The following is a 10,338-nucleotide window of genomic DNA, read 5'->3' on the forward strand; positions in this document are numbered from 1 at the left end:
GTGCACAAAGAAACAATAGGCATGCGTGAATGGAGGGAATCATCACCTCCATGCAGATAAACAGTAGGCGGAGCTTTGAAAAATCCTCTCCTCAGAAGTCTCTGTTTTAGTGACCTAAAACTGTTTTTGTGTGTGGACAAGAGGACGAAATGTGGAGCAAAGTATGCGTTTACAAAATATCTGTGTACATGTAGACAGGGCATAAGTGCCATTTTAACATCCCAGAACCTTTAATAAACCATTGGACTCTTGTGAATGATCCAATCTGAGTAAAATGTCGAGAGGCCTAATCCAAAAATAGGCCTCCCCTGGTTATCGTTAGCAGGCTTATTTCATGCTCGAGTTAGCCTAGCACAGGTCTGTCAGGGTTATAGTTATCCTACAATAGGCCTCACACCCAGCAGGCGGCTGATCCCAGCCTCTCTAGCCTACGTCCTACATTAGTTCTACTCACTAAGAGGCAGGCAGTGCATAACAAGAGAGGAAAGACAGGACTTTTCTTTTTGTTACTCTAACACTACATTGGCATGTTCCCTGATGTCTGTAATATTAGTATTTTTCTGTTTATGACTATAGGTGAAGTAAAACATACCTGATTTTTAAACTGCTATACAGTAGTAGGTAATACTTCATAACTTCATCATAAAATACCATGCATTAGGTGATTATTGCTTTTAAAGAGTCCTACGGAGGCTCCAAGAGAAAAATATTGCCCTCAGGTTCTATCTATAGGAATTTGGCAAAAATCATAAGCTTTTTATGATGTTGGCATAGATTTCATTATTATTATTTTTTTTTTTTTTGCATGCAATAACGTTAATAAGAAAAAAGGTAAACAACATAATAGGAAAAAATACTACTCAAAAAAGTGACATATGCTTTGGCCTGTAGTGATAGAAAGAGGTTGGCAAATATCCTACATACATGTACAGAAATTAAAGTGCAACAAATAAGTTAACGGTTTCACTTTGTTGTTATCAAATCAAGTATAAACAGACAAATAAAAAAAAACAAATGCTAAAATAAATAAATAAATAAATAGTATTTTACCTCAGTAGTGGAGAGAATATGGTCACTTGGTGCAGCAGAACATTATTATTATCATTATTATTACTATTATTATTACTATTATTCCCCCAAAAATCAAAATCATGGGAAAACTCTTTCACTGCGTTTCAGTGCAGGGAGGAACCCAGTAGCTAGAGGCTTACAATTGTCTTTGTCGTCATCCTCATCATCATCATCATCACTGTCCCAAAATATATGACGCTATACTGTATCTAGATGCCAGAAGGAAGCCGTGTTAGTATTATTGTCTCCATCCAGAACAGACAGGAAGAGGAGGTGAAAAGTTTTTGAGGAAGTGCATGCGTAGATCAGTTAAATCCTTAAGTGGGCAAATCTCAAGGAGAAAAATTGTGCTATCTTCATCATCATGAATAGGCTCCAAGGGAAAGCAAAGTGGGGGGAGGTGAGATAGGGGGAGGAGGGAAAGCAAGGTCATATTCTGACCAAAAATAGATTGTTTGTGTCTGCAGTTCAGTCTGTAAGGATAATGGTAATTTATGTCTGCAGTTTTGTCTCTTGTTTCATCTATGCAGGGGGGTCATGCATCTAGGGGGCCGAGGGGAGAGAAGGGGCCTTTGAAGCAGGCAGACTCGTAGTGCTTGTTCAGGTAACTCTTGAGCGCGAAGGTCTTGTTGCAGCGTTTACACTTGAAGTGCTTGAAGGCCGAGTGGGTCTGCATGTGAGCACGCAGGTTAGAGCGATCAGCAAAGGCCTTCCCGCAGTGGGCGCATCCGAATGGCTTCTCGCCCGTGTGAGAGCGCATGTGGCCCTGTAAAAGCCAGGGTCGACTGAACGCCTTCCCACACACATCACACTTGTGCTTGAGGTCGTGAGTGAGCAGGTGCATGGCCATGGCGGGCATGGACACGTACACCTTACCGCAGGTCGGACATTTCTTTGCCAGCTTGCTGTCCAGCGAGCGGTGTGTCTGTTTGTGCCGGCTCAGGTTGGAAGACGTGGCATAGGTTTTGCCGCACTCGTTGCAGGTGTGCCTCTGGATGGTCCTGGGACTGCTGATAGCTTTCCTCCTCGAGCGGCCGTCGGTGATGAAGAAGGCGTCGACTGTGTAACCCTCACTCACTGCAGCATCTCCGTTGATGTAACCATCGGTGATTTCTGAGCCAGGACTGTCAGGGGACTCAGAGTCAGGGGCCCCGTAGTCACTGTGGATACCATCGTAGAGGGGGTCAGGGGAGGGCATCTTGAGCCCACCATCGCTCTCACCATCGTACACAACAGGGCTGATGTAGTCACTGATGTACCCAGCTGACAAAAAAGAAAAGAATGTTAGGTTATAAAATGCTGAGGTGGAACTTAAGATAAAAATGGGTTTATACTGAAGCATGGTGGAGGAATCAAAGATATACAGAACTGGGCTCAGTCTGGACATAACTTACAGGTAGTACATTTGCTATTTTAAAACTTTCTTAAAGGGACAGTTCACCCCAAAATCCAAACCACATATTTTTCCTCTTACCTGTAGTGCTATTAATTGCTCTAGATTGTTTGGGTGTGAGTTGTTGAGTGTTGGAGAGATCGACCATAGAGGTGTCTGCCGTCTGTCGAATATATAGGAACTAGATGACACTCGGCTTGTGGTGCTCAAGATAATCCACAGACTTATTGTTAGCAGTTCCATACATCCATCCATTTTCATCCGCTTGAAGTCCAAGCAAAGCACCCCAGACATCTCTCTCCCCAGCAAAACTTCCCAGCTCCTCCTGGGGGATCCTAAGGCGTTCCCAGGTCAGACGAGATATGTTATCTCTCCAGCGTGTTCTGGGTCTGCCCCAGGGCCTCCTACCAGTAGGACGTGCCTGAAACAGCTCAAGTGGGAGGCGCCCAGGAGGCATCCTGATCAGATGCCTGAACCACCTTAACTGACCCCTTTCGACATGAAGGAGCAGCGGCTCTACTCAGAGCTCCCTCTATATGTCTGAGCTCCTCAATTTATCTCTAAGGCTGAGCCCAGCCACTCCACGGAGGAAACTCATTTCGGCCGCTTGTATTCAAAACCTCATTCTTTTAGTTGCTACCCAGAGCTCATGACCATAGGTGAGAGTTGGGACGTAGCTGGACCAGTAAATTGAAAGCTTTACCTTCTAGCTCAGCTCCCTTTTCACCACAGCGGTGAAGGTGACCGTGAAAATCACAAACAGGATTGGTGACAAGTGACAGCCCTGGTGGAGGCCAACACCAACCGAGAACGTGTTTGACTTGTGCAGACACAGTTCTCACTTTGGTCATTTGGTGAGCAGTTTCGTGGAGGGATTATTTTCTTTCTACCAAACTACACCCACCAACCGCATCATGGCGTCCTTCTTGGCTGAGCTGTAACATTAGCTAGCTCAGTGATGCAAGGTTTAGCTAGGTTGGCGGGTCTAGTATGATAGAGAGCAAATAGTTCTTACATGAAACTGTTCACAACAAGGTCTGTGGATTATCTTGAGGAACTGGGTCATGATTTCTAGAACGTCCCTTTTTGGCACTTTGAGCACCACGAGCCGAGTGCCATCTAGTTCCATTGTACTGGAGAGAAGGCAGACATCTCTACGGCCACTATCTCCAACACTCTGCAACTCACACCAAAACAATCTAGAGCAATTAATAGCACTACAGGTAAGAGAAAAAATATGAACATTTACTTTTGGGGTGAACTGCCCCTTTAAGAGGCACAGGTGCAGAAATTCTGCCCCACCACATGACAGTACCAAGGTTCGTATACAAGTAGGAAATATGAAGACATTTCTGATGCATAGTTCTGTCTAACAGGGACACATCTGGGGGAAAAGTTTGGATTAACGCCATTAAACTGCTGTAGCCAGCTGGGCTGGAAGAACAGAGTGAAACCAGATAGTCCTCTTCTCTCAAGCTTATCACTCTTCACAGAGACAGTAATGCAGAGATTCAGTACACTGACCAGCATTACACAGCCTGCATCGGTGGAAGTGAAGAAGTGCTTACTCAGTGATGTAAACAACTACACCATTAGTGATGTGCAGCTCGCCTCATACAGCTGCATGCTGTTTTTTTCCTTTCTGTTTCTGCACTTGAGTGCATTTATTATAAAACAAAACATAGAGACGATGGGTTAGCATGAATATTCCAAACAGCCTGCTCATTCATCCAGTAACTTGTGTCTACCGTGTTTCTAAATGTTGTATGTAGAAATACCATTAAGATGTGCAGTAAGTGCTACAGATGGACAAATACTGACATGCAGGCGGCCGCGGCTCTGCAAGTGTGGAGAAACCATTTTTCCTTTAAACCGAGAGAGCAGAGAACCAAAGATGGCGACCTAGATCAGCAATCTGACACTTATTGCCGGGACATCTAACCACCAGATCATGTCTGGTTATGTATGGTGTTTTTATATCATGCTGTTTTTAAGAGGCACTGAGTGTTACAGTCCTCTCACTCTAAATGATATAAGTAAAACTTTAAAGGTATGCTATACAGGAGTTGTCGGTTACTGCTTGTAAACAGTGAAGGTGAAAGCCAACCTTAGATTCACTCTCTTTTTGGAGCCTTGTCCACTTGGTGTTTCACGGCACTGTATTTGCATTTTTTCAGCAGTGTCTCTACAATTTTCGTAGCTTTCACTTGGATGCGTGCTGCTAACGGTCTAGCACCTGTTCGCTTTTTTAAAAAGAAGTCTCTATCTCACCTGCACACTGTACCCAAGTACGTCCCAAACACAGCAAAATAAGAGGAAAATAAGAATATACAGGCAGAGGGCAGAGTCTCTGCAGATAAATGCACCATCACGCACTTCTAGTGGGTCATGATTAATGATTGAGAGAAATTTTATGAGTCTTTGGGCTGCAACTAATGATAATTTTCATGATCAATTAATCTGCCCATTGTTTTCTAGATTTACCAATCAATCGTTGGTCTATAAGATGTTAGAAAATAGTCAAAACAGTCCATCCCAATTTCTCAAAGTTGAAGGTGATGCCCTAAATTGTGTTGTTTTGTCAGTCCAGAATAAAATATGATATAACCTCCACATTTGAGAGGTTGAAAACAAAAATGTTCTGCAATTTTTGCATAGCTTACTTTTAATAATTAATTGATTGTTAGAATAGTTAGCGATTATTTTCTTGTCGATAAACTAATTGCTTAGTCGACTAATCATTTCCACTTTAATGAGTCTATACATTGTTTTAAATTTTCTTTAAAAAATCCAGCATGTGATATCTTAAATAAGCTGCCACCTGTCAGGTGTACAACTACACAGAATCCTGTCCAGTGATTATATACTTGCCCTGTAGTAATACTGCAGCAGCTGCGGCCAAGTGCCATTCCCTGCATTTATTCTGCATAAGTTGTACGGCATGATTCCCAACTCACAATCAGTAAAGCAGCGGCAACTGTAACTACTTTTAACAACTTTTAACATATGTGACGGTCCTAATTGGCATTCGGTAACACAGAACATCTGTCTCTATCCCGCACACCTGTGGCAAGTAGTGGAGTGTGAAAAATACCTACAGTATCAGTCCAGAGATAATTCAGCAATGTACTTCCTCTCAGTTCTCAAAGGTTGCAGTTTAAACACTTCTCTGAGAAAGATAAATGCGCAAAGGCTGACCCTGAACTTGAGAAAGCTGATTTAGGCTGTGAAAATGAGCATCAGCACCACGGACAGATCCAGTGCGCTGCAAGTCGATGGCACAGTGACAGCGAGGCTGCTGCACAGGCTCACTCAGTGGAGGCAACAGTGAGGTGGGTTTTTTCTGCAGATCAGGGGGTTGGAGAGTTGCATGACAAGCCTTTTGGGTAAAGTACAGCTACCAAAACTCATTCTTAAACAGTATAGATACTGTTTATATATGAGTGGGTTGGATGGTGCTGCTGCTGCTCTGTCGTGGCATATCTGAAACAAATGCTAATTCTTTCACATCCAGTGTGTGTTTTGCAGGGGATTTGTAAATATGTGAAAATGTTTACATGTGTCTAAATATAGAAATGCATAATCACATACAGTACTGTCAATACATTACATAAACACATGCATATTTACACACATTATAATAGACCTTTAGATTTGGTTCCCCTGCAGTCGACTAAACACGTGTTTTGTGTGTATGTGTGTGTGTGTGTGTGTGTGTATCTACAAGTGTGTCATTACACACGTGTTGTTTTCTGCTCATTTACCGTTTTGTTTGATTATGCAACACATTGTGTTTGGTGCTTAAACACACCAGACAGTTCTTTGTGGCTTAAATGCAGATTAAACTGTCCCTAGGTGCAAACGTCCGTAAACAACCTGTGACACTACGAAGATAACAGTAGAAAAATTAGGTTGCTTTTCACTTTACTAAACAAATATTACCTCACACATACCTTGTTATTTTTAATATGTGTCAGTTAAATATGTGTATGATGTGAAGGGAAGCGTGATCAATTGGACATAAGACAGACAGATGTGGCTATTTGCATGTGTCACCAAAAGGAGGCATTTTGTGGGAAAAATAGCATTTAACTTTTTTTTTCTTTAAGAAATTAATGTTGTTTTTATTAATCCAGTCTCTCAGGATTTTCAAGTAAGACGCTGAAGCAACACACTCTATGTGACACCACATATCTGTCTGCATACGATAACAGCTTTTACATATCTGCCACAGCGTCCCATCTGAATACACAGTCCCAGCACACACAACGCACGCAACACGGGTGGGATATAAATTATTCCAAAAGCCGGTTCGTTCGAGCAGAGAGTTGTTCCTAACGTGTTGTCGTGGGCAGAGCCTGTGCTGTACTGTATGTAGAAGCTGCATTAAGCTGTTACCATCAGATGTAAGGGATGGAGACAAAAGGTGGCCGGGACAGGCAGTGTTGCGCGGCGCTGCTGAGGTGGCAGATCGCGTGTCAAGCCGAGCAGGGCTTGTTAACCTCGACATTATAAATACACCGCTGACAGCTTTTTGCTTTACGAGCGGGAAGGGGGTGGGAATGCAGGCGAGACTGCGCACGGAATACACACGTTGATGTGTCAGTGACACTGGGGTGGAAGCAATGCAGTGGCTTCATTTACATGGCAAAGGCATCTCTCTGGTTTTCCCGTGTAAAATGTGACGCACACAGTTACAGGGTGTGGGGAAGTTCACAGCTTCAGGAGCAAAGAGGCAGCACCAAACAATGAATCACACCGTCTCCAGGACAATTGCAACAGGGCCCTGCTTTGTAACACCTGAAGAGTTCATCTAAATTATTATTATGAAATAAAATAATACCTGTATTTAGCAAGATATTACAAATATAATGACTCCACCTGGAAAGAAATGTGACTTCCATTCAGAGTCTGTCACCATTAACTTATATTCAACAGTTCATCAGTGACTGCAAAGTGGGATAGAACAAAGGACAATAAATGCATCAACAAAGCAACAAAGCTGATGCATTTATTTACTTAAAAAAAAAACCCATAAACTTCAGTCTTGGTGAGTGATTAAAATCTGCCGATGCTGCAAAAACAGGACAGGCATACTTGGACACAATGCACAGACCCTAATGCAGAATGTGGCTTATAAGTCAAGACAATACTGGACTGGGCAGCTGCTGGTAATGTTTCTGACCACAGCATTGTTACATACAGGATAACTGAACCTCTGCTCATTTGTGCTGCACCTGGAGGCGGTAAACAGACATGAAGTGTCACTATGTGTGTCTGTATAGAACATCTACTCCTAACATACATGATCCAAGGATGTAGGCTTCATGCATCGTCTTACACATCACACTGAGCTTCTCCATAAAAGACAAGGACATCACTTTGACTTTGTTAATTCCCCAAAACCAAGTGAAAGTGGACCAGATATTAATAACCACTGTCCCGTCTTTATCTCTTTTAACCTTACTTAGCCTGCGTGTGTGTGTGTGTGTGTGGGGGGGGGGGGGGGGGGGGGGGGGGGCGTGTCCCTGCTGACTGTGAGCCAAAATCAATGAAACATGGGACGCGCTGGATTTAGTTGATTTCTCAAATGAGCTTTGCGCTCCAGTGGCAGCTCGACTCCTACAGCCAACCAAAACGCTTTCACATCAAGCCTGCTTTAGCTTACACACCCCCAGTAAATACAGTTTTACATGATGTGGCGTGGTAGCGCTCATTCAGCAGGGTGTAGTGGTTAGTGAGGTGGGCAGGTCTTCAGTGTTTTACCATCTCATCTCATCATCCTTTGAAGTCATGTAGAAGTGCTTATTTTGCAGAGCTTGTGCAGGGCTTTGAAGCTTTTATTACCCATCAGGAAGGTAATAACTGTGTGATAACTGTGCTGTCTGCAGTTGGTCTGTAATCAATGATTATAGGCTACTTATCTGCCTGGAGTACACCCAGCAGCCTGTAGGGAGACAACAGCCCTGTGATATGTCTCAAACACAAAGTATAGGAACGTTATAAGAGCAGGTACAGATATACTGACAACTGTTGACAGACCATTTTGTTAAGAGTTGCAGGTTTGCATCCACTGAGTTTAATTTTAGAGAACAATCACAGGGAATCCCTCCAGGACACAACAGGTAAATCCACCTCATAGCTAAAGCCCTATTTTTGGAGACAGCATTGTTCGGCTCCCTGCCTGTCCTCCTCCTCCTCCTCCTCTTCCTCCTCCTCCTCCTCATCCTCTGTTAGACCGACTTGTTTGTGAGACACCTGTTAGTGCTCGCCGTGCAGGCAGCCTGACCTACCTTTGTCGTGGAGCCGCAAGCTGAGGTCTGTCCTGTGCCGGTAGACGTTCTCCAAATCCGCTCCGGTGGAGAAATCATCCAGTTTCACCTTTTTCACCAGGAAAGACCTTGGCATGGTGGTGCGACACCGACACACACACGCACGCACACACACACACACACACACACACACTCACAAACACAACACACACTCACAAACACAGCCGTTCGCCGACGGCCTGGCCAGCGTGCTGATTCGCCCGTTACACACCAACAAGACGCGGCGAACCGGCGGAAGATTGTCTTCAGATTTTGGGAGGAAGCGCGAGGCTGTGAGTTGATCCGGTGGAACAGCTGAACGCTCACACACCGCTCAGTTAGGATTTCTTTCCTCTTCTTTCTGTCTCTCTGACTGTCTCCCTGCTTTTAGTCCTCGTGCAGAGAGGGTGAGAAATGCAACTTCAGCACCGGACAGCTCCCTCCGGGGAGGTTGCCTCGCGCACTCTGTGCTCGCGGGCAGGAGGCAGACCAGAGGGCAGGGGCTCGCGAGCAGGCAAAACACAAACACACACAAACAACAAAAATAACAGGCGGTGGAAGGCACCCTGCTGCGCGTGCGGCGGCTCTCGGGCCCCTTTAAAGAAGAGGAAGAAGAGATGGAGGAGAAAGAGGAAGAGGAGGAGGAGGAGGGAGGGATGCGAAGAAAATAAGAAGGGGGGAAAAGAAAGGACGGTTTAGGAAGATTTTCAAAAAGACGTCGGAGGGCTTGTCCTTCCCTCTTTGCCGCAGAAATAGTCCTTAATTCCCGGTGATGACGACTACTCAGGTGGGCAGAAGAAATAATAATAAGACTCCGTGTGGCCGAGTGGATCAACAGCGTCCCCTCTCTCTCTCTCTCTCTCTCTCTCTCTCTCTCTCTGTATCCCCCTCTCTTCTCTCTCTGCAGTCCGCGAGGTGTTCCCGTGAGTGTGGCGTCTCGCGATCAGCTGTTGGCATTTATACGGCGCATTGAGGGAGGGAGGGGTGGAGGGTTGGAGGGATGGATAGACACACGGGTGGAGGGAGTGCTTAATTTAATCCATCCCACATCCCCGGGGAGCGGCGACTGGCCCGGATGATTTATTGAAGCTGTTATCACCCCCCTCTTTCTCTTTCTTTCTCTGTCTTTCATTCTCCTTCTCCCTCCTTCCTCTCTCCCTCTTCATTTTTTGAGCTTGTGTGTGTGTGTGTGTGTGTGTGTGTGTGTGTGTGTGTGTGTGTGTGTGTGTGTGTGAGGCCAGGCGCCATGTTTTGGGGAGATAAGAATGGAAATTGTTATGTTCTTTTTGTTTATTTTTTTTTTCAAGCACTCATCGAGTTGATTCAGCTCTCGCAGCATGTAACACGAATTTTAAATATTGTCCCATTGTGCATGATTTTTTATTTATTTGTTTGTTTTTGGAAGTCCATATAGGGGAGACCGGGGTCTTGTGTGAATTGCTCATCATCAAATCATCGTTCAATAGTCATTCCTACATTAAATGAAACACTAAGGTCTTGGCTTGAAATGGGAATCCCTCTCATTTTTACAACTTTTACAACAAATTTAAATGTCTGCGTTGA

At 44.4% G+C, this 10,338-nt stretch overlaps 1 protein-coding gene across 1 annotated transcript; it reads right to left on the minus strand.

Annotated features, from left to right (window-relative positions):
* Positions 1-495: 495 nt before the first annotated feature.
* On the minus strand, positions 496-9,707 carry LOC117266315 (transcriptional repressor scratch 1-like). Its single transcript, XM_033641450.2, has 2 exons — positions 8,758-9,707; positions 496-2,334 (listed from the first exon to the last, which is right to left on the minus strand). The coding sequence occupies exons 1-2, from the start codon at positions 8,870-8,872 to the stop codon at positions 1,607-1,609; spliced, it is 843 nt and encodes a 280-aa protein (XP_033497341.1). The 5' UTR covers positions 8,873-9,707; the 3' UTR covers positions 496-1,606.
* Between the last annotated feature and the right edge of the window lie 631 nt (positions 9,708-10,338).

Source organism: Epinephelus lanceolatus, chromosome 10, assembly GCF_041903045.1.
Source record: "Epinephelus lanceolatus isolate andai-2023 chromosome 10, ASM4190304v1, whole genome shotgun sequence".
NCBI classification, from domain to species: domain Eukaryota; kingdom Metazoa; phylum Chordata; class Actinopteri; order Perciformes; family Serranidae; genus Epinephelus; species Epinephelus lanceolatus.